We start from the raw sequence: 22554 nt of genomic DNA, 5'->3' as shown, positions 1-22554 counted from the left end.
AATCCAAACGCACTCTAAGATTGTATCTGTTATTTTTAAAAATTAGTTCTTTCTCAACTTTTATTTAGAAAAAAATAAAAAAAATGGAAGAAGTTTGTATAGAAAATACTAGATATACAAATTAGACTATATGCAATATTTCTTTTTCTTTTTTCAAATTTTAGATTGAGAGAGGGGAGTTTTTTCTCACTCCCGATATTTCATTTTCTTTCTAATTTCCACATTTTTGTAATGATTGAATAATGATCATGATGTTAGAATATCTAGAAAGTTACTAGAAGTTTTATAAATTTTAATAAGTCTACGAAAAAAGAATACTTTTAAAGATGGTATAAAATTATAAATATATTTTGTGTCTTTTTATTGGATTATATAAAAAGGAAAATAGAAATTATCTAGATATGATTTTTAGGTATCATAAAAAATAAACCCGCAATGAAGTGCAAGTTGTCGCACTAAAAAGAATATTACCATGTTATATTTTTGTTAGCCTTTTCTTATGTTAGTGTTTCAAATATTTGAATTTTCTAAAGTTCAATTAAAGATAATAATGATAGTTATCACATGACGATAAGCTTATAATTCATGGACCTACAAACACTCCGGACACGTTATTTTTAGACAGTTGGAAATAGTCATTTGAGACAGTTTTTTAGACCCGTGGCGAAGTGTGAATATTTTACCTATTGTAGCCTAAAATTCTCGGTAAGAGTACAATAACCTCAAATTGGAACTTATTTTGGAAGCCTTGCGTTCTGAGGAGGGACGAAAACCAAAAAAGTGGTGGTGATGATGATACGATATCAATTGGCATTCTGAATTAATATTTGTACCCAAACATCCGTTCTTTGTTATTCACGCAAGTTCCATGTTCTGCAATTGACGAATTATGTCAGCGTGAGTACCCCTCAAGTTCACTCAGCCTAAAAAATATGAAAAAAGAAGGCATCTTTAACGCAGAAGATGAAAAGATGGCATAACCACTAGCCAGAATGAGCTGCTCTGGAAATGGACCTGTGCCTGCAATATACACAGAAAAACATGTCGGGATGAGGAACAAGTTAGCCCTTACTCAGCTGAGCACATCTACCAATATCTCGAGTTGATACATGCGACCTGAAGACTCTCAACATATAGTTATCTTGACTTCAAAATGTAAATGCCCAACACTTTTAAGCTTCTTCACCAGCAGAACCAACAATGACATTGATATCCATACACCTGCAGAGTAAAGACATGTCAGGAAACATCAGAAGCAGAGAATTAGAATGGCCGGCATATATTTGATAAATGATAAGTGGAGAGGAAGATCAAAACCAGAAGATCAGAAGGATGAGGTTCCAACAGAAGAGTAGCCAGCGGCTCTCATCTCCTTGAGTGTCCCAGCCAACCAGTCCAAGCCCTCATAAAGGCCATCTCCCCTCAACGCGCAAGTCCCTTGTATATGCCACTTTCTGTTCTTCAAATCAAAAAGCCCCAGTCCTTCACAAACCTCCATCGGTGTCATTGCTCCTTTCTGTCAATGCATATACCCAAGAAGTTATATTAGAAAACTTCTTTTGCATTGAGAGCAGAGTAATAAGTCAAACTGGTCCACCACCACCACATCACAGGTCAAGGAGTAGGGAAACCATAAGACTGTCAAAATAATAAGGCATACCATGTCCTGTTTATTGGCGAATACCAAGATGACACTGTTGAGCATGAATGGATCACTGATGATGGCCTGGAGGCAGATAAAAGTGTCAGCAGAATTATTCCCTTCTCGAAACTAGAATTATGAATTCAGCAGAGCATCCTAATGTTACAACCTGAAATTCTGCCTTTGCCCTCCCAATTCTCTCTCGGTCCAAGGAATCGACGACATAGATCTGCAGCAAAGTCATCACCACAGAAACATGAATTTCTTCTACGTCACCATTTAAATTATGGATATTAACAAGAAGAGGAGAAAAGCACACGAGCAGCACATTTGCCGCTCCCAGTTGCTTTCATGCAAGCAACATGATACACAAAACCAAAGCACCAGTCATAATTACCAGCCCATCTGTATTATTAAAGTAATGCCTCCAAAGTGGTCTGAGTTTCTCTTGTCCACCAACATCCCAAACTGTAAATACCACATTCTTATACTGCACTTTCTCCACGTTGAAGCCTGCAGGGTGAAAAAAATAAAAAAATAAAATTCAGAGTGAGTAAGTAACACAACTGGAAATAACAGGAACAGTAGAAATTCAGTTAACAAATTGGGTGACAGTATGCAAATTAACACGTTTAAGTTAGACTGAGGTGATATACAGAGCTACGTAAAGCTAAGCATGAATTCCCCCAGACTGGTGCTGGAGTATTTACTTATTTATAGGCAGCGCCACCAACTAGGCGGGATTGATAATCTGAAACACCATAAATTACTGAAAAGGTTGTTAACCCTAGACTTGCATTCATTTAAGCGGTCAAGCATAATGCCTAATTCAACATGACAAATTTCCTTGCCTGAGCTAAGACCTCAACGAGTTATGATAGACCAACCCCCTATCAGAACAATCTTATAGGGGAAGTGAAACATGTCGAAATTAAAGTGGAATGGGGATGGATTAATAAGGAGGAGTAATCAATCAAAGATCTAAGATCCAGTCACTGACGCCCTGAAACAGACAGATGGCCATCAAGAAGATAAACTTATTCAGTGACTTAGACCAGGTTCTTTGACATTGAATTGTAATAAAATGCTAATGAAAGTGCAGTAAGATTAAGAATGGGCCCTTTGAATGGCATTTTACGTGCATTAGGCATAGAAAAGTGACTCGTATCTAGCGAACATCACAACCCAAGCAATAAATCCCAAGTTGAACACCGAAACGAAAAGGTTGCGGGTGGAAAGGAACCTACCAATTGTAGGGACAGTAGATAACACTTCTCCAATGTGCAGCTTGTATAGTATGGTTGTTTTACCAGCTGCATCCAAGCCAAGCATCACTACCTACAGATGTGAAAACCTAAATAATCAATTTAATGGATGAATGATGTTGATCAAGAGATGCATGATGTCGATCACTACCTAAATAGCAGTCAATTAAGGGTTAAAGACGGATTCGAAACAGCAGCAGAAGAAGAAGAAGAATAAAAAAGAGGAAGAAGAGCAAGCTCAGGTGATTGTGTAAACGGGTCCGAACTCGCAGGGGCATACACAGAGAGAAGTTTTGGGGGTGGGGGTGGGGGTGGAGAAGGAGTAGAGAGAGAGAGCGTACTCGCATCTCGGTGTTGCCGAAGAAGGTATCGAACAGCTTGCGAAAGGCTTGACCCATTTCTTTGCTGCCTGCCTTTGATTCTTGGATCGAAGATTAGATGAGAGAAGCAACGGAAGAGAGCCGATAGTCTATGAGCAGAATTAGCTAATTCCTTTCACAGATAGATGATGATCTCGCAAACTCGGACTCAGACTTGAGAGAGAAGAGAACCCCCGAAATTCCAGTTTCCTTCTTTCTCCCCTACCCTTCAAAAGGATTAAGGGTTAATTTTTCACAATATAAGATGACTTTTTAAAAATTTTCATTACATAACAGGGTATTTACTTAAAATGACATATGATTTGTCCGTTTTGTCAAATCTATCATATGTTTTTTTTGTCAAATCTATCACATGGTTTACTTTTTGTATCAAATCTATCACGGCGTTATCTTTTCCGTCGATACCTAACGGTCGTGCTGACGTGGCAAATGGAGAGATAGTGGGCCACACTTGCCACGTAGGCGCCACGTCAACACGACCGTTAGATGTCGACGGAAAAGATAACGACGAGATAAATTTGATGCAAAAAGTAAACTATGTGATAGATTTGATAAAAAAATATGATAGATTTGATAAAACGGGCAAACCATGAGCCATTTTAGGTAAATACCCCTTACATAACATATATGTATTTACACGACATATATCGTATTAATTTTATCAAATAACCCTATTTGAAATTTTTTGCACAGCATAGTAGGAGTGAATTTTTTTTTTGCAAATGCCAAACAGAAAGCTAAGGTGGTCAACATTTTTGACTCAGCTTTGCATAGATGGGCAATTTGTGAGGTCCATTCCCTTCTCCCCTATTTTCTAAGGGCAAAGTAGATCTCTCTCTCTCTCTTCTTCTTCTCCATGCCTTCTCCTCATCTTCTACTATCTTTATCCTCGATGCCATTATAGTTGTCAGAATCGTGATTCGAATCGTAAAATTGTATGATTCTACGATTCGGAGGGGGGGAATCAATTCCGATTCTATGGGTTGAGTCGAAATACCTAGAATCAGTGCTGAATCGGGCCAAGAATCGCGGAATCGTATAATCGGACCGATTCTAGGATTCTGGGTTCAGCCTAGACTCGGGCTAAGCCTAGTCTAGCCCCAGACACGGGCCGAAGCCTAACTCCTTTTTTTTTTGTTCCCCTTCCCCTTTCTTCTTCATCGGCTTTTCACCATTTCTTCCGGACAATCCAGTCCCACCCTTTCCTCTCGATCAACGACTCCAGTCCCCTAGTCACCGGCTTTTCACCCTTTCTTCGACCAGGTACCTTCACGGCTTTCACCGTCCGAGCTTCGATTGAGAGAGAGAGCTAGCCTATTCATTTCGTTATGGGGAATCAATGCTTCGGGCCGGTTTCATGAAATTTATGAGGTAGAAGATTCCACTCGAGGAGCTCCATAGGAAAGGGGAGCAGAATCGTATATGGCAGTGGTTTTCAGATCAATCACAGATCTGGTTGATTGGTCGGGCTTCAGCTCCCAAGTCCTGCCCATCACTCTGCTTCCCGATTGTAGCTTCTCATCTCTTGAAGTCATCTTGTGATTGTGTGATTATTTTCTTTTGACTTTCTACAGTTTGGTTTCTATTGGGTAGTATCTGTTGAAAGAATTCCAGTTCAAGGTTTGATTTTTGTTGTGTTCTTAGGGTTCAACTTCATTCTCTTTAGGGTTTAATTGATTTTGAGAATATGATTGAACAGAGGTTTTTGGTTTTTGATCAGAATACACCTTTGCTTGTTCTTCTTTGGTTGTTTAAATTTCTCAATTTCTTGTTATGAGGAGATGAAGATCAATTACCTTATGCGAATAGGCTGCTGCTATTTTGAAGATATAAATCAATATTAATTATCATTATCAAAGATGACTGTTTACAAAAGTTTACATTATATTTAGATGGAAAAAAGGAAAGAGATAATTTAAAAAAAGAATTCGGATCCATGGATCATTCTTGAAGATTTCTTTAGTCCCTATTAGTTCCCGTCTTCTTACCATATGAGTGTTAATTGCAGAAATTAAATCGTTTTATGCCCTCTCAGTTGCTGTATAACGCATTGTTCTTACACTCACATTCACTACAAAATCGAGTAGCCAAATGAATGGTGAAAAAAAAGGGAAGAATCTAGTTACTATGGATGGACTCTCGAACCTTAAATTTCGATAATTTGTAACGATATTTTGTATTTTTATAACTTATTATTGATTTGTTGGTTTGTGGTCTTTATTTGAATGAACAATGATTGATTTTTTTTGCTTAGAAAAGTATGCTACATATATATATGTGTGTGTTTTTTATAATTATAAGTAGAATCTTACGATTCACGATTCTACAATCCTCGACCGATTTTAGGTAGAATCGCGATTCTGACAACCTTGGATGCCATCATCATCTTCTTTGTCATCACCATCGTTCATCTTCATCATCATCTTCTTCTTCTTCTTCACACACAGAATGGCACACAGGCCAGCCCTTCCTCATTCCTTTTGCATCTTCACTGTCATTCATAATCACCATCTCTTTCCTTTTTCTTCTTTGGGGGGACACACACTTCCCTTCCTCTTCAATCTTCAACACATCATCTTCCTCAACCCTCTTTCCTTATGCTCATCATAGTCATCGTCATCCCCATCATAGTCATTTCCACCCCCATCATACTCACATATATATATATATCCCTACCACAGTCATCTACATCGCCCGTCTCACCATGTCATTGCCATTATCTCCCCATTTTCCTTAGCTTGGTCATACTCATCACCGTTGTTGCGGCTTCCTACCTTTGCTACTCTGCTTCTTGCTGCTTCTTCGAGCCCCCTTAGCTATTGCAGCTGCTGGAGAACTCCTCTAAACAGTAGCAGAGATAGTAGTTCTCGATGTAATTGTAGCAATTGCGAGAATATGGAGGAGAAGAAGAATAAGAGGGGAGACATAAAGAGAGAAGGTGTGGTCATGGCAGCCATAAGGATGAAAGACATATACGAAGATAATCGAGCCACGGAGGAGCCGTCATAGCAGCCATGAGACAAGAAGAGGGGTTGAAGGTGATGATTGCGTGGAGATGAAAGAGCAAGAAAAGGACCTGTGAGAGTTTATTTGTAAATGTGTGTGTGTGTGTGTGAAAGGGGGACTCGGAATAGGAAGCAAAGAAGAAGGAAAAGAAGAAGATGATGATGAAATGATTGAGAACGTGTTGACGATTGTGTCAGGGATGGCGATGGCAGGAGATAAGGAGGCGTGAGATGGGGAAGAAGAAGATGAGGATAATAGGAGATGGGGATGGCAGAGAGAGAGAGTGATGTGCCTTGCTCTTAGAGAGATGTGCCTTGTTCTTAGAGAGATGTGCCTTGCTCCTAGAGACTGTCGCCGCTGCTTGTCAAGGATCTCAGAGGAGCCTGTGCCTAAGAAGAATCGGTGGCCGTGGCGTGATCCGACCCTGACGGGGCGAGAATTTGGGTCGGCTAGGAGAGGATGAAAGCTCAAACATGAGAGGTTGCAAGCTAGAGAATGGAGAAGGGGAAGAAGAGGAGGAAAGCTCTAGCAAGGGGTCTCCCCACGGCAGCAACAATGGCGGGAATAGAGAAGGAGAATAAGAGGAGAGGGATCCTTAGTGGGACCCACAAAAAATTTTATGGTGCACGAGTAGGGCCCATAGTCTAGCTATGTAACGGTGGCCGAAAAAACGTCTGCCATCTTTTCGCTGAGGAATTGAAGGAAATTGATGTCGTTCTATACAGTAAAAGAATTTCAAAATATCATGTTGAATAGTAAAATTAATGAAAATTTTCAAAATATCATGCTATATACGATGAAATTAACCTAATGATTAATTATCTCTAAAAAATTTATATTTTATATATTTTATCAATTCTAACACGAATTTTTTCATTTATAAAAAAAAATACTAACTATCAATTTAAAGTCAATATTAACATGTTGTCAATTTTTCTATTTATTATAACCAACATTAATGATGGGTACTTAATGGAGTCACATAACTCATAATGGCTAGTCAAGCAAGTCCGGAGGATTTTTTGAATAAAAATAAAAAAATATTATAAAGAATGAAAAAAAAAGAAAAATCCTAATTTGGAGGAAGACTTAGCGGATGGTGTTGGTCAGCGATGGGGGCCGTGCCAGTGGCCATCAACCCCTAATCAAGTCGCCATCAATGTTACTCGTTACCGACGACCTTATATGGGCAATGATAGCCTTCAGTGAGGCCCCTATTCCAAAATTCTTAAAGAAAAAAGTCGACGAAGAGAGGAAAAGGGTGCCTAAGGTGAAAGTCTCGCCCTTGGCCATAACTCCTCCCAGTTGGGACCCTCAGCGACAACATATATTGCCGCCGACCCCAACTAGGTTGTGGTGATCACCAGCGAAGCCCCAACCATTGGCCTTTTACCCTCTTCCTCGATAGGGTTTCCATCTTTGGGCTTTGATTTTTGTTTTTTCATTTTTAAAATTTTCAAAATAAATTTTATTAAGAAAAGCATTCGGAACCCACTCGCCAACCACCATAATCCACATGGTACTGTCAAGTATACATTAGTAATTTCGATTAAAATTAACGAAAAATTAATGACATGCTAACATTACTAGCAAATTAATATTTCGTATATTTCTATGTCAAGAAAAAATGTACTAAAATTAATAAAATGTGCAAATTTTGATTTTTTTTTAATAGTTAACCACCTTTGGGAAATGGAGCTCTCCTTATTTACTCGAGTAAGATGCAATTTGCTCACCAACTTTGGGTTTTGTTGCACGTTACCCCTACCTTTAAAAAGTTGCACTATACCCCCGACCTATTTAAGAATAAGGATTATACGCCCTCAATCTTATTTTCAGTCACTGTTAAAACTAAAATAAGTCACACACATCTCATGTGACTTTCCTATTTGCGGTGAGCTTCTGTACATATGCACGCACATGAGCCAGCTCCTGCACCATTGTGTTACGCGGACCTCTGCTTCCAACTTCAATGACCTCTCATAGACCTCCCTCTCCAATGTCTCTTTCAACCTTCATGTTGCCGGCGGCCGCCATTAGTTGCCGTAGCTCCTAATTTGCAACGGAAAAGTCTTACTTAAGCACCACATGCGTGGTCGCAAGTCGTTGATCGTCGACGAGGAGGGACTAAATCTCCCAGTGTTGAGTGATGATGTAGTCCTCGAGGGCAACCACCTGGAGAGACTAACCGGTGGTTGAGGTATGGTGGGGGAGTAGGCGGGGGTCTTCAATCGAATGTCGGAGCTTTACACCACTGGACAGTTGTGTAAGTCAGGGAAAGGGAAGGTCAAGGGATGGGCGAGAAAGCAAAGTGGACAAGGGGGCTATCAAATTATTACACGTAGGCGTCTTTTCCCATTAAAGGGAGCCACGTCACTCTTTTAATCGTCTTCTCACGAAAAATTTTACGATGGGATACATATGGAACACATTACAATTGTTAGGCATTTTTAGAAAATTATTAAATAATAAGATAGAATTGAAAAGCCTCGAAAGATTAGGATGTAAGGAATTATTTTCTCTTTTTTATTTTTAATTCAATCAGTTATTGGACTATTTTGTCCTTAAAAAGGTCACATGTGACCTTTTTTTTTCTTGAAAAAGTGGCTAGAAATGAAACCGAGAATGCATTATACTCATTTCTAAGTAGTTTGGGGGTATAATGTAGTTTTTTTTAAGGTTGGGGTAATGTGTAACTATACCCAAAAGTTGAGGCCGTGCAAATTGCATTTTACTCTCTTTTCCCTCTCTCTTTCTTTATTCTTTTAATCTTTATTAGAGTTTCAATGCACATATATATAGCAATTTGTGGCACTTAAAACAAATTAAATTAAATTAAAGAAAAAAAGAAAAAATATGGGATTAGAGAAGGAGGTGAGGGCAATCCCGTCCGTCACCCACCCTTGATCAAGGTCACCAGCCGGCTTAGACCGCACTCGTGACCTCGATCGGGGGTGGTTGGTGATCTACGGGGGAGGCAGGATCTCTCTAATTGGGGGAGGAGATGCCCTCCTTCTCTCTCAGGTTGGTCGACAACCTCGATCTAGCTGGACTGCGGGGGCCCAACCCCTTTTCTAATTGGGGGAGACATTTCACCCCAATATTAGTTGAAAATTTGATCCTCCAAACCGTTGATCACATTGATCTAATGAAATGTTGTTCAGTATTTTCCTCAAGGTGACACTTAGTCCACGTTTAGCCTTAAGGTTTAAATTAATATCAAATCTATTGACATACATTTTTTTTTCTGTGAATATATATGTATATAAAGAAAGAAAAATAACCCTTGCATGTATCACGTTTGAGATCATGCGGGTATATATATAGTGACTATTAAGGTCTTGCGGTGGGGATATTTCATAGTTGGTGATCCCTACCTGAGCGGTATTTTAATCAGAATCTCGAAGGGCTTGTTTGGTTTCGAGATAGTATTTTAGAATCACAATTCTAACTTAACTCTACCCACTATAAAATAAAATAACTCATACAAAGTCAAAGAGTGGGCCCCATTTATACCATTTTTTTCCATAACAAAACAACATAACACATACAAAGTCAAAGGGTGGGCCCCATTTATACCATTCAAAATCAAAATCAAAATCTGATTTTAAAATCCTACTATAAAACCAAACGCAACCTAAATTCTCGTGTTTGGGGTTGGAGGCAACCACACCACCACTAAGGTCATAGACCATGAAAGTGATTTAACTTAAAGTGACTCTTCAAAACTTCGTATTATGCTAGCGGAATTTACCAGGGAACGAGTTTCATATATAAATTTGATTTGATACTATGTAACTCTTCATAAATAATGAAATAATTTTTAAAAATTAATGAATAAAATAAGAGATGTCGATAAGGAATAAAAGAGGGATGATATTACCACCACTTTGGGTGCATAGAAGGCCACTGGCTATCAGTTCTATATGAGTGGTTTGATTACGAATGGATGGAGGCTAGGGGCGGGATAGAGGGGCTGCCCCATCCCATTCTAAATCACCAAGGACTTCAAATGTCAGTTCTAGTTGTCAATTTTAGGTAGGCATCCTACGGCGTTGTCCTAATTTATAATATTATTTTTAAAATTTGTCATTCACAAAAATATTGTTCAGGAGTAAGTGTGAATCTCTTACTATCAGATGTAGCAATTTCAAATACCATGGTGGTCTCGTCGGTGAGCACCCCTGCTCTAGAACGTTGCTCAAAATGGTTGTTTATGAATGGTTCTCTTTTCTTTATTATTTCCAAAAAAAATTATTCTAAAAAATAGTGCACATTAATAGGTCTCGGCTATGTGTAACGAAAAAGAGGAATTAGAAATTCAATGGGGGAGCCAGAAGGTTCGCTGCTGGTAGCTTGCTGACTCTCTTAGCTAGAAGAAGGCACTACCTCTCCTAGTGAGATTAAGGCTTCTTGGCGGTCGAAAATTCAACTAGCAAAAATAAGCTGGACAAACCGTGTAACGATGAGGATGAATAATTCAAAAGAAAAGGAATTAAGATAAAGATAAAGAAGAATAATGATCAACGGATTTTAAGTGTCTATTTTGATTGAAAATGATATTATTTATTAATTATAATTGTAGCTAGTCAACCAGTTGGACCATTTGCAATGGTTGTCCCCGTTGCTAACCCATTAAATTTCACCCCCATTGTGGGGAAAGCTCCAATTGGAGCTTGCCACGTGGCAGTGATAACTAATATTTTTACTTTTTATTTAATTTTTAAATAATTAGAAATTAAAATATATTTTTTGATAAAAAATAGAAAAGTAAATTAATTTCAATTTTAATTGAACTCAAAAATAAAAAATATATTATTTTTAATTGAACCTGAATATTAATAAAATAATTCTAAATCAATATTTTTAATATATAAATGGCCCATTTGGAATGCGAATGGTGACTCATCAAATAACTATGGGGACGGCCCCATTAAATTTCACCCCATTGTGGGGAAAGTTCTAATTGGAGCTTGTCACGTGGCAGTGGTGACAAATAATTTTGCTTTTTACTTTTTATTTAATTTTGTAAATAATTCGAAATTAAAATATATTTTTTGATAAAAAAAATAGAAAAGTAAATTAATTCAATTTTAATTGAACAAGAATATTAAAAAATAATTTTAAATCAAAATTTTTAATATATAAATGGCCCATTTGGAATGGGAATGGAGACTCATCCAATGATGAGTCTCCATTTATTTTGGGTCCCTAATTTTGTTTAGATGGAACCAAGGCAAGTCCCTCAAAAATGGAAATAGCAACCCATGCATTGTGAATGCTCTCATTGCCCTCTCTTTTCTTTTTCTTTTATTTAATAAGTATTGCACTCTCTTTTCTTTACATAAAAAAAAAAAGATGCTATGGAAGGTAACTGCACAAGTACACACATTTCAAATCTTTCCTCGATCCATCGTAGCACTCTCACCACTCTCTCACCTTTTTTTTTTTATTATAGATAAAAGGGGTTGAGGGTAACCGCTATAGCAACTCTCGCAGTCACAACAATCCCAATGAGGTACTTGAGAAACACCATTTATCCACAAATCTAGGGATGAAGTGCTACTACTGTAAGCATGTTCGATAACAAATATGTAAACATTCTCCCTTATTTTCTCACAATGAGACTTGAACCCCCAACCTATTGCTTAAAATTCTATCGTGTTATCAACCGAACTACACCTTATTGGTCAAACCACTCTCACCTAAATCTTATATATATATATATATATACATACATACATATTGGGTAAAGATCTATATTTACATCTTGTGTGAAATAAATGATTAGAAGCACCTACAACTATTCCAGTAGAAATATGTAGTCCTTGAAAGTTCCTGGTGATTGTTCATAGAATTGGCGGAAATTGGTAGAGCTAAGGCCTATACTCTTGCTTTATGTTAGTTGTCGAATCAGTTCAGGTGCAAATATATCTTTTTGGTTTGATTCCTGGCTGCCCGCATGACCTTTGATTACTGTGAAAGGGGAACCATGTGTTTCCCAAGTATAGGACAACATGTCACAGTTAGTGCAGTATTGGTTGATGGTAGTTGTGTTTGGCTGCGAAGTTTAGATCCCCAGGCTACCTCCATTCATGCTCTGGCTACTCAAATAGAACTTGTTGCACGAGATGTTGTGGTCTGGACACCTCACGAATTTGGATAATACTCTGCTTCCAGTGCTTGGGACGCCTTAGGCCAAGTGGAAAGTTGATGTTGCAACAAGTTTTGCAGCAGTCATTTGGAGTCTCGCGATCACCTGTTTTTTACCTGCCCTGTTACACATGCAATATAGAGGTCTACTAGCTCGAATTGGAGTATAGAGACCTCACCTCGATTGACATTCAGAGTTGCAATGGATGCCATCCATCAAAGGCTAGAAACTTGGCACAATATATTTGAAGTTTCTCTGAACGCATTATATATATTGGATATGGTGTGAATGAAATGCGAGAATCTACAAGAAGGCCATGTCTATTTTAGCTTTCGGACAACAAATTCTTGTTGAGGTGAAAGAACGAATTTTGGTTCTTCCTAACATTTCTTTGAAGCTTGTACATTCTGTCTAGGCTAAATCTTTAGCTAACTGAATGTGTATAGGGAAGAGTGAGTTATATTGTATCGCTTTGGGATGGATTGTTATTTGTTTGATGGACTGCTTGAGTGAGTGATCTCTATATTGTAAATATTTCTTGGTATTTCATAAAGTTTTACCACAACCGAAAAAAAAAAACCGTAGATGCAGAATGCTCACCGAAAATTCTGAAGATCCTTATCTCAAAGAGGCAGCATACCCTACTGGCCTGCCACACCCCAACAAAAAGAAAAAATCACCTCATCTCGAACCAAAAGCGAATGACCAAGACAGGACCATGCCAAGGCTTTGTTTGAAAGTGATTTAAGTGTTTATTTTATTGAATTTTTAACAGAACCAGTATTTGATAATTTTTTTTCAAATCCATAATTTGGTTAATTAATGCGGTTGAAAACGTAATTTTCTCCAACAAGTTAATGAATGCTTATAAAAACTGCTTATGCTTATCTCTATTTTAAACATTAATTTTAGTTTCGACAGTTTTAAATTATTATCTCCTACGCACTTTTGCTTATTTTAAAATTAGCACTTATTTTTCAGCAATTATACTCCAGTACTTTTATTTCATCAACATCACTCCCAAAACAAGCCTAAGTTAAAAAGGAAATTCAGAAAAGAAAATAGTCCATGGGGGTTTGGTTACATGTACATTTTCTCAGAAACTCTCAAGCCTTAAAATTGTCCTTCATTCTTCATCCTCCGCATGATGAGTACAGTCTGAAGATGATGATGACATAACTGCCTTTCCCTTGTTCCTTCCATCAGCATTTGGTCTCTGAAGCAGTTCTAGCTCCTTTTGCAATACCTGTAAAGAGAAATTATAAGATAGTTTGAGAGAAACCGCATGGACACAGGCACGAGGGAAGGGAATGAACTTCCCTTAAAAATTGCCGAGCAAACCCTTACTATTAGTAGCATCAGAGGAATACAATGACAAGAAAGAGGAATACAATGACAAGAACCAGAGAAAGGATAGCATCAGCTTGACTACCGGAAATAAAGGTATGAGCATCGAATAATACCTCAATCTGCTGCAGAAGGAACTTCTTCTGGGCCTCCAGCTGGGACTGTGACGTCTTGGGTTCATTTCCAGCTGCGTCTACGCAAGTCACATTGAGGCCAGAAGCACGTACAGGAACAAAAACATATTGTGGGAATTGAGAAACAGACGCACTGTTTGGATCACCAGATATAAGAATATGTTCTTCTTGCCCAACAGAAGCATGTTGCCCGCTGGATTCTGCATCAGAAGAGTCATGGGAACGTATATGAATCTGAGGAACACCAGCATATCCCTGAGCCCTGCAGATAACATACAGTAAATTGTGAACCGACTGATTTATTCTCAACAACCAACTGAGGATTGAGGATGCAAAACAAGCATGCCGCCAAAATGAGTACCACGTGACTCTGGTTGGGGATGGATACACAAAGGATTTCTCGTAAAGGGAAGCAGCAGCAGCAGCAGCAGCTTGGAGGCGAGCCTGATGCCCCGTTAAAGTATCGCCTTGCCCACTAGCAACACCCACTGAACCCTGAGATGTTGTGCTTGAAGAGGCAGTCCCTATCATTTGTTAATATAGATAACAAAAACTTCAAAAAGAATTCCCAAAGATCCAGGTAGTCGAAAATGAGGACATCCAGCAAAGACCAAAATGATTAAGATAACAAAAACATGTCCATCAATGTAGCGGTGTTTGCTTGTTTCACAGGGCACTAAGCCAATTACCTAGTTGATGAGAATTAGCATGAGGCCCATAATGTCCACTACCACTGCTTGTCCCATTTTCTGCTGGTACCACAGGAGCCCTACAGGTTGGACATGTATTTTGCCGCTCTAACCATGACCGGAGGCAGTGTACATGGAAAAGATGTCCACAGAGCAATTTCTTGGCAGTGGTCATCTCTTCCCGACAAATAATACAGGTTGCGTCACTTCTGCAAATCCACAGAGAGTATTTTAACAGGCTCAGCACACAATACAGGTATATGATAATTTTACAACACAATTGAATGCTTGAACAGTTTTTAGATACTGACGCATCAAGCTCTTCCGGAGTAGCATCTGGAAATCGATCATTCATATTTGAAGTGATCCTTCGGTAACGCATATAATCAGCGATGCGTATCTTGAAGTTCCTAAACGTCTCATAAAGCTCCCTTATTAAGTGCAAAGGTACTCCATAGTTCCTGTCACAACCAGGTCCAGTCAGTGGATGAATCAAGTGAAAAAGGAATTGCAATTGGGTGAAATCTGCAGTATAAAATAAACAATAATTTGTGTGGGTACAAGCAATTTCTCGGCAACAGAGAATTGTTTCTGAACATCCCATGGATTATTGATTCCAAAATGCGCAAGTGGATCCACACAGGTGTGGTGGATAAATGCTTGACCAGAGGGCACCAATGTTAGATTCAGAAGCTCTCACACTAGTACTCAATAAATGGCATCCACTTTAGCAACTTGTGCAGAGGTGGTAACCATGTAAACTGGAAAGTGAGATCAGATGTACCGCTTACATGAATATGACTAAGAAGAAGCACAGATACATCGACAGGTGCAGCAAGTCACGTATAAGTTCCAAGTAAAAGGTATAGACAGCTTTTCTTTCCCATTGACCCTCCATAAGCATGTCACTAACATAGAAGACGTACTTCACAAATGTTGACACTGTCGTGGTGGCCAGGATCATGTACCTGAGGTTCAAAACTCCAAAAGTGATTACATTACAATGTTATGAAATATCGAGGCAGCATCAAATCATACAGCTATTAAGCCCCCTGATATGGAACGGACTGTGAGTACAGCTGGTAAAAAACCTCAGCGAGGGGGGGGACCTCATTCTTATCAAACCTATACAGAGTAGGCATATATATATATATATATATTAGAAAATAAAATGGCGGTTCACATGTAAGACATGATTTTCAGGATATGATCCAAAAGCCCGCGCAATCAGATAAGATAGAGGGACTTACTCAAACGCAAAGAAAAGGGAAACTGAAGCCTGCCTTGTCTGTATGAGAAACTTGATAGAACTGTAAAGGAAGAGACTATCTACAAGAAGAAGAAACCCCATGAATGAAACAATCCTAATGTGAGACAACATGGGGACGGAAGGCGTTGTCTCAATGTACTCGACCCTCTTCTGGGCCAACCAATGCAAGGCCTTGATCAGCAACAGCGCGGTGACCATCGCCAAGAAGGAAACGGAGAAATCTTGGCGGAAGATGGTGATTGCAAAGAGAATTTCCATAACCTCTCTCCAGGACTGCTCATTAAGCCGCTCGACCTCAGCTTCCCGGAGAGACCCAAGGAAGAGGCGTTTAGTCAATTGCCAGAGGATGCACATGATGACCAGACCCATGTTGAGGAGCAGCACCAAACTTATCTTGGAGGTGGATAAGTAGACCATGGCCGGGTAGAACTGGCCCCTACTGCTAAAGGCGTGATAGGTGACTGCCAAAGTCGCAACCAGACTGAGCGCGGCATAGGTTTGCAGCCTCATCATCTCTGATTCCGTCCGCTTTTCGCTCGGATGCTGCAGATGAAATTGAAGAGATCCTCTCAATTCAAGAGGTGGGATCTACGGGGCGCCAAATCCAGAAATCGGACCTCCGACGAACCAGGGATAGGGAGAGGAAAATTGAGAATAACTGGAGAGGTAATTGCTGCGATTCTGAATCTCGGAGAGAGGGGGCGCTACGAAACCCTAATTTCACCTAAATCGCGGGGCCGGCGATTAGGCAGAGCGAGAGAGCGAGGGAGGAGCGGGCGTTTTTGAAGAGTGATAAATTGATGATGGGCAGAGAGGGAGCTCGGAAGGGGTGGTGGAGACCGGAAACTTTTCTCCTCATCTATGCCATGGCGTAAGAAGTAGGAGGGGAAAAAATGGAAGGAAGAAGGAAAGCAGTAGCAGGATGGCAAATCACTCTACTCCACTCTCTCTTTCTCTCTCCCCCCCCCCCCCCGCCCTGTCCTCTCCTCGATTAGAATCGGACGTCATTCGGCGTGTTGCTACCCAACCAGAGCTTGCCACGTGTGTCTTCAAGAACAGTCTTCTCTCCTCCCTCCTCCGGTCCGGCTCGGCTGTCTGCCTGCTGTGCTGATTCTGAAGAGAAGAGAGGAGTAGAGAAGCCGAAGCGACTTTTAATTTTAAGTAATAAATAAATAAATAATAAAATGAAAAGCTGAGAGAGGGCTTGGACCACAGGCCCGGCCCAGGAAAGGCCCAGAGAAGTGAGAAAGCCTTCCTCCTGCAGTTGGATTTTGTTAGGGTTTATCAGAGATATATATGTATTGCTTTCGTATATAGCGCATACCTATATATAGAATTGAATGAATTTATCGTTGCGAAAAAAGAAGAAACAGATGAGGTGAAGTGAAGGGCGGGCAGGGCATTGGGAAGGGTGCGGTGTGGAAAAGAAAATATGGCGAAATTCAACGCGGTGCAGAAGAGGAGGAGAGCGCTGATAGCCGACATGAAGAGGGCTCATAGAGGGGAGCCATCCACCGGGAAGCTGAAGACCAAACCTCAGCCTCTCTCCGTCTCCGGCAAGCGCAAGCAGAAGCTCTTGAAAAAATGGCGCAGAGTGAGTACAGTACTCTTTGTCACTCTACCCCCTTCTCATATAGATGGGCTAGGCTAACAGTAGCTGCTGCTTCAATCCTATATAAATAGATAGATTCTAGGATAAATTTTGATGACGTCCTTATAATTTTAATTATAAGAATGATCAGTGATACCCATCCTTTCAAAATTAGTCACGGATCACCCCACCCCTCCTTTGGGTGATTTCTACTCTCTTTTTTTTTTCCCCCTTAAATCGGGTTAGATTTGGTTCGGGTAACGGGTCGATTTGTTCGTCGTGATCTACTTGGCAAAGTGAATGTTTTCTTGGTGTCATGCATGTGGCTAATTTTAGGAAGGAGGAGTGACGCCGACCAAACTATATCGCGTCGTCGAAATTTACCATAGATTTTATTATACACGGATGGATCGATCTCCGTTTGTGTTTGTTTGTGTGTGTGTGTGGATATTTAAGTTAATGTTGTTCTGTGTTTTGATTCGGGGGCTGGGTGGGGGGTTAATGTTGGATGAGAGCAGGAACAGAAGGGGGCTATCGAGAAGGGGTTGATCACCATGCAGGACATGGAAATGTCGGTCGCCGAAGCTGGGGGTATGTATTATAATGCATCCCTTTTTCTACATACATGACGATGATTCTGGTCTTTTAGCTCCTTTTTGTGTGTTAGTGTGTGTTGGAGAGAGAAGTGATATGGAGATTTCCATTTTACCAAAACAAAATGCAGGCACTTCTCGGGAGGGCAGCATAGCTCCTCCTCCTGCAGGATTTCCAATGAAGAAGAAGAAGGGACTGAAGCTCAAGCAATTAATGCACAAAGGTTTTTTCTTTTTTCCCCTCTTCTAATAATAGAGAGAGTAGAACCGTAGAACTACAAGATGGATCTTCCGGTCGTTTATACATCTCTGCACCGATTCCAGTATCTTTTGTAATCCATCTATATGATTATATCTATGGACAGGGAAAGGCAATAAGAAGAAGAATAATTCGCCCAAGGCATCCGCTGTTGAAGCTTCTCCGCTTGATTCCATGATGGAATAGTAGACAAGGCAGGCAGCAAGGAAAGGAAAAAGGGGCTCCGTGCAGGGGCGATTAATTATTGCTTCCAACCGGGAATCGAACCAACAAATCGTTCTCGGGTTAATTGCTTTACTTCTTCACCTGACCCCAACCAAGAAAGAATGAATGGACAAGACGGCAGTTCGCCTTTTCCCTTGCTTGTTGTGCGACATTGTTAGATTTTTATTTTCTCTCTCTTTTCCTTCTGTTTGTTGTTAAGTTGTATCAGGAAATTGAATTGAATTCAAATCGAATTGAAATATGTACTCTGTTGGTATGTGAATATTTTAGGGTTGATAGATGATTTTTGATTGTTTCCAATAGATTTGGAGGCACTCGGTCGGTGTCCATGATGCCCCACATATTAAAAAAGAAGCAAGCGGGTGCGTGTTGGTTTGAATGTCAACGAGAGGAGATGAAGAGGGGAATTCCATTGCCCGCTATTAAGTCTCATCTTCTGTAAATAGCATTTTCGAAAACAAATGGTGGAAGCAGATAAGGAAGTAAACGTCAAAGAGAGAGAGAGAGAGAGAGAGACATAGGGAAGTAAACGTCCGAGTCGCACTCTCAAGAGGTTCCTCCCTTGCAGGCAATAAGACGGTAAATTAAAATAAAACGACTATCACCTAACCCAGAAAACACCAGGCACGGAAGAACATTTTAAAACAGCATCAGCCATATGAAAGGCCGGACTTATTCTGAAATGCGGGCCCGAGGATGCATTTTCAGTCTCAACTCTCATTCTCTGATATCAGCTATGCAAAGAGCTGCAGCTACCTCCTAAAAATGCCCGCATTACTCATTCTCTGATATCAGCTATTCAAGGAGCTGCAGCTACCTCCTAAAAATACCCACAGTTTGTAGCATCCTGCAATACTCGGCGATAACTGGAGAATTCTTCACTAACTCCCATATCTTCGCAGAATTTCTCAACCAATCCCGTTCTGATACAGTCCTGGAAAAGGAGGGGCCACTCATTGATAAAACCTGCAACATACATCAAAACAAAGATTTGACTGGTTAAATCCATACTGAGCATATGAAAAAATGTAAAGAGCGTTTATCATTTGTGGTGCCCCATAGAGTTCTGCAGTTTCTATTAACCTTTGCTAGAGATATCAAGGCAAATAGAGAGGGAGGGGGCAGAGCGACAGAGACCTGATCCCTCAGCTTCCATAGAGCAGAAACATAGCTTTCGTATGGAGATCCCGAGGAGTCATCCTTGTTCTTGAGAGGAATCAAAAACAAATTGGCCAGTGTTGACTCTGATTTTATGTCCTCACCCCTTGGAAGATTTGCTGCCTTGCTACCTTTTACCCTCATGAATGACGATGAGCTGCAATGTCGTGAAAGAGCTTCCCCAACTTTCAAAACATTGCATGGATTCATCTCTTGATCCTGCAACCTGCAACAGGGGAAAAGAAAACTCTTTTAGGCAAAAGGGGGGGAGAAACAGAAGTCATTGTTCTTCATCATCAAAAGATAATAAAGAAAATCTGCGAGGAGATTTGATACAGTCCACCAAAGATGGAGATAAATTCACAACCAAATAGGTCATTTTAAGAATATTACTCTACTGATCTTTGTCTCTATCCATAATGGACGCAACTATCAACCGGTTGAATTATACAAGGTTTGCTTACTTTGTGTGCACAAAAATTGGAGCTGCCATGTATTCTTCACCTCCCAAAACTTTATCATTCTCAAACACCAGATTAGTGCTCTGGAATTGGGAAGATACATGTGATGATGGGTCAGGAATACCATGTTTCAACATGTCAACCTGTACAGGTAGGAAAGAAAGTTTTTAATCCTGAAATACGGAGGACCCAACGATATGGTTATTCTATAAATAAGATGTCAATATGTGAGAACAGATGCCAAATTCAAATTACATTCCCCCTGGGAATAGACATCCAGGCCGCGTCCCCATGCATGGAAAGACAATCCATGTGGAAACTGGAGATAACATGCCCTAGGAAAAATAAGTAATGGAGAAAACATGCCCTAGGAACCACCAGATTGAGAGGAATGAAACACATCAACCGTGCGAAAAGCGAAGAGCTCCTAGAAAAATAAGAACTGATGAAAGAAGGCTGCGAAACTAATTCACAGCAGACTGATATAACACAATTAGGTTAAAAACAGTACCGCTGCCATTAAATGCCACACGCTGCTCTCATGAACTCCCTCTGATACAACCAACACGATGTGGCAAATGGACAACAGTAGAACGCCAAGCTAGGAGGATTCCTTGCAGCACCGCAGAATAAGGATCAATATTGTAAAGAGTCTAAAATTAGAGTGCAAGGAGGGATGAGGAATTCAAGAATCACAAGGTTGGTGTCAATAAAACACAATTTTTATGATTCATACCCAGAGAAAGCTAATTTTGCTACCTGAATTGCCATGAGCTCATGAGCCAACTCTGCAAACAGAGGTTCACCACCTAAAACTGGAATGGTGGATGAACCATCTGGCTTCATCATCTCAGCCAATATTGAAGGACTAAAAACTGGCTGCAAATATAAACCCCAAAAAGAAAAAAAAGAAAAAAAAAGGTAGGGAAGCTGCTTATCATTGTATTGCACTTTAAGCTATGAAAAATAAGAAAAGCAAGAAGCTAAAGAAGGAAGAAAACAGAAAATGGTAATTGGAACAATCAAATACACCTTTGAACCCCTGCAAATAAAATAGAATCATAAAGGAGGAAGAGGAAAAGTCAAGCTCTTCAATGAATGTCAGGGCAGGTATATAAGGTATATATAGAATGAATGAAGATCCCAACATGACAACTTCACAGTATGCAAAAGTTAAATCTAGGCTGAAAGATCAAATAAATCAAGAGCAAAAGTTTACCTGAGTATCGAGAAGAATAAGGCGCTCAGCAGAAACTCTCGGCTCAATGCCAGTAGTACAGTGCTTTGCCATTGCTCTTGTATCTTCAGACTGCACAGCAAACGGTGGCAACGTCCCTGTATGAAAGCACTGACTCTGGTCATTCGCTATTAGTCACCATTTCGCCCGAGAGGAATTATCGGTTACATGCATATAGAGCAATTAAAGCTTCTTCTTCCAGAGTGATACATACATACATAAGTACATACATATAACAGATAAGAGGTTGGCAACGGACTTCAGGTTGCAAAATTGTGCTTGTAATAAGAGTTAAGAAGAGGATCCCAGCTTTAGCCATCAGACGATAATTTTGAGTAGAAGAAGCAAGGGGGTAAATTTAGAACTTGGGTAGATGAGCTGGGAGTTCAAACAGACCAGGTGAGGCGCCGTCGAAGCCATAAAGCTCATTCATGATGGTGGACTTGCCGGCCCCCGGTGGACCTATCACCCCGACCACAGTGAAATCGGTGTTCTCCGTCAGAAACTGCAAAATACACAGCGTCCATTACCCTCTTTTTCTTAATTAATCAATTAAAATTGTTGGGGTGGGGGGGGGGGGAGGGGGGAAGGGACGTGACAATAGAAGGTAAGGTACAGTACGGGGAGAAAGCGATCGATGTGGAAGTCCCATGAATCGGAGAGGAGATTGAGGGAAGGTAGCACGCGGGAACGAAGGGAGGCAGCTTCTTCATCGCCGCCGCTGTTGCGTCCAAATTTGCCTGCAGGAGCGCCACCGGTGACAAGGCCAGGCTTGGCTAGGAGTATCTTGGGAGGGGGAGGAGCTGGGGACGGAACGGATGAACCGCCAGGACCTGCCATATTCAGCACTTTCAGGCTTCGGCTTCTTCGTTTGGTTTCCACTTTCCCTCGTCCGCGTCCTATTGTTCAGTATTTATTTATTTTTATTTACAGATAAACAAAATAAATTTATATTAGAAATATATATATAAAATGAAACGTATCACGTGTCCTTGTACCCATGAGGTCGACACGTGTCCCTTTTCTTTTTCACTTTTTTAATTTTTTTAGAATAAATAGGTAATTTCGTCCTTAACTTTCGCACGTTATATCAATTTCGTCCCCGACTTAATTTTTACATCAATTTCGTCTCCGACTTTGCAC

General features: G+C 40.1%; 4 protein-coding genes across 7 annotated transcripts; 1 reads left to right on the top strand and 3 right to left on the bottom strand.

The window, feature by feature from the left end:
- Positions 1-826: 826 nt before the first annotated feature.
- On the bottom strand, positions 827-3504 carry LOC116198190 (ADP-ribosylation factor 1-like 2). Of its 2 annotated transcripts, none has more exons than XM_031528542.1 (7): positions 3249-3504; positions 2890-2980; positions 2040-2155; positions 1812-1871; positions 1661-1726; positions 1318-1516; positions 827-1221 (listed from the first exon to the last, which is right to left on the bottom strand). In XM_031528542.1, the coding sequence occupies exons 1-6, from the start codon at positions 3303-3305 to the stop codon at positions 1325-1327; spliced, it is 582 nt and encodes a 193-aa protein (XP_031384402.1). In that variant the 5' UTR covers positions 3306-3504; the 3' UTR covers positions 827-1221; positions 1318-1324. The 2 variants fall into 2 exon arrangements, with proteins under 2 accessions (XP_031384402.1, XP_031384403.1); XM_031528543.1 differs by lacking the exon at positions 3249-3504 and adding an exon at positions 3059-3117.
- Positions 3505-13417: 9913 nt separating this feature from the next.
- LOC116194316 (ERAD-associated E3 ubiquitin-protein ligase HRD1B-like) lies at positions 13418-16854 on the bottom strand. 3 transcript variants are annotated; one of them, XM_031523104.1, is made up of 8 exons: positions 15868-16854; positions 15409-15585; positions 14929-15078; positions 14618-14826; positions 14290-14452; positions 14063-14190; positions 13911-13987; positions 13418-13693 (listed from the first exon to the last, which is right to left on the bottom strand). In XM_031523104.1, the coding sequence occupies exons 1-8, from the start codon at positions 16398-16400 to the stop codon at positions 13574-13576; spliced, it is 1557 nt and encodes a 518-aa protein (XP_031378964.1). In that variant the 5' UTR covers positions 16401-16854; the 3' UTR covers positions 13418-13573. The 3 variants fall into 3 exon arrangements, with proteins under 3 accessions (XP_031378964.1, XP_031378965.1, XP_031378963.1); XM_031523105.1 differs by having other exon boundaries at positions 13911-13981; XM_031523103.1 differs by having other exon boundaries at positions 13911-14190; positions 15868-16853.
- A 359-nt stretch (positions 16855-17213) lies between these two features.
- On the top strand, positions 17214-18836 carry LOC116194319. The gene is made up of 4 exons (XM_031523109.1): positions 17214-17481; positions 17997-18069; positions 18203-18295; positions 18437-18836. Exons 1-4 carry the CDS (start codon positions 17320-17322, stop codon positions 18514-18516), a joined length of 408 nt encoding a protein of 135 aa, XP_031378969.1. The 5' UTR covers positions 17214-17319; the 3' UTR covers positions 18517-18836.
- A 237-nt stretch (positions 18837-19073) lies between these two features.
- LOC116194317 (protein SMG9-like) lies at positions 19074-22310 on the bottom strand. Its single transcript, XM_031523106.1, has 8 exons — positions 22033-22310; positions 21808-21916; positions 21394-21509; positions 20934-21053; positions 20686-20775; positions 20178-20317; positions 19693-19939; positions 19074-19521 (listed from the first exon to the last, which is right to left on the bottom strand). Exons 1-8 carry the CDS (start codon positions 22249-22251, stop codon positions 19369-19371), a joined length of 1194 nt encoding a protein of 397 aa, XP_031378966.1. The 5' UTR covers positions 22252-22310; the 3' UTR covers positions 19074-19368.
- Between the last annotated feature and the right edge of the window lie 244 nt (positions 22311-22554).

This window comes from Punica granatum, chromosome 2, assembly GCF_007655135.1.
Source record: "Punica granatum isolate Tunisia-2019 chromosome 2, ASM765513v2, whole genome shotgun sequence".
Classification (NCBI taxonomy): Eukaryota; Viridiplantae; Streptophyta; class Magnoliopsida; order Myrtales; family Lythraceae; genus Punica; species Punica granatum.
Note: the sequence above shows the minus strand (reverse complement) of the source record. Positions and strands in the feature narration are given on the sequence as shown.

Excerpts from the sequence above, each read along its gene's own strand:
- LOC116198190 (XM_031528542.1), bottom strand. The coding sequence starts at position 3,305 with ATGGGTCAAGCCTTTCGCAAGCTGTTCGATACCTTCTTCGGCAACACC. Across the intron at positions 2,156-2,889 it reads ATCTACTGTCCCTACAATTG|GCTTCAACGTGGAGAAAGTG; the intron begins GTAGGTTCCTTT and ends TTCACCCTGCAG. Across the intron at positions 1,872-2,039 it reads TTAATAATACAGATGGGCTG|ATCTATGTCGTCGATTCCTT; the intron begins GTAATTATGACT and ends ACTTTGCTGCAG.
- LOC116194316 (XM_031523103.1), bottom strand. The coding sequence starts at position 16,400 with ATGATGAGGCTGCAAACCTATGCCGCGCTCAGTCTGGTTGCGACTTTG. Across the intron at positions 15,079-15,408 it reads TTCTTCTTAGTCATATTCAT|GAACTATGGAGTACCTTTGC; the intron begins GTAAGCGGTACA and ends TGGTTGTGACAG. Across the intron at positions 14,191-14,289 it reads TCCCCAACCAGAGTCACGTG|GGCTCAGGGATATGCTGGTG; the intron begins GTACTCATTTTG and ends TGTTATCTGCAG.
- LOC116194319 (XM_031523109.1), top strand. The coding sequence starts at position 17,320 with ATGGCGAAATTCAACGCGGTGCAGAAGAGGAGGAGAGCGCTGATAGCC. Across the intron at positions 17,482-17,996 it reads TCTTGAAAAAATGGCGCAGA|GAACAGAAGGGGGCTATCGA; the intron begins GTGAGTACAGTA and ends GGATGAGAGCAG. Across the intron at positions 18,070-18,202 it reads GTCGGTCGCCGAAGCTGGGG|GCACTTCTCGGGAGGGCAGC; the intron begins GTATGTATTATA and ends AACAAAATGCAG.
- LOC116194317 (XM_031523106.1), bottom strand. The coding sequence starts at position 22,251 with ATGGCAGGTCCTGGCGGTTCATCCGTTCCGTCCCCAGCTCCTCCCCCT. Across the intron at positions 20,318-20,685 it reads TGTGGCATTTAATGGCAGCG|GTTGACATGTTGAAACATGG; the intron begins GTACTGTTTTTA and ends CTACCTGTACAG. Across the intron at positions 19,940-20,177 it reads CCAATTTTTGTGCACACAAA|GTTGCAGGATCAAGAGATGA; the intron begins GTAAGCAAACCT and ends CCCCTGTTGCAG.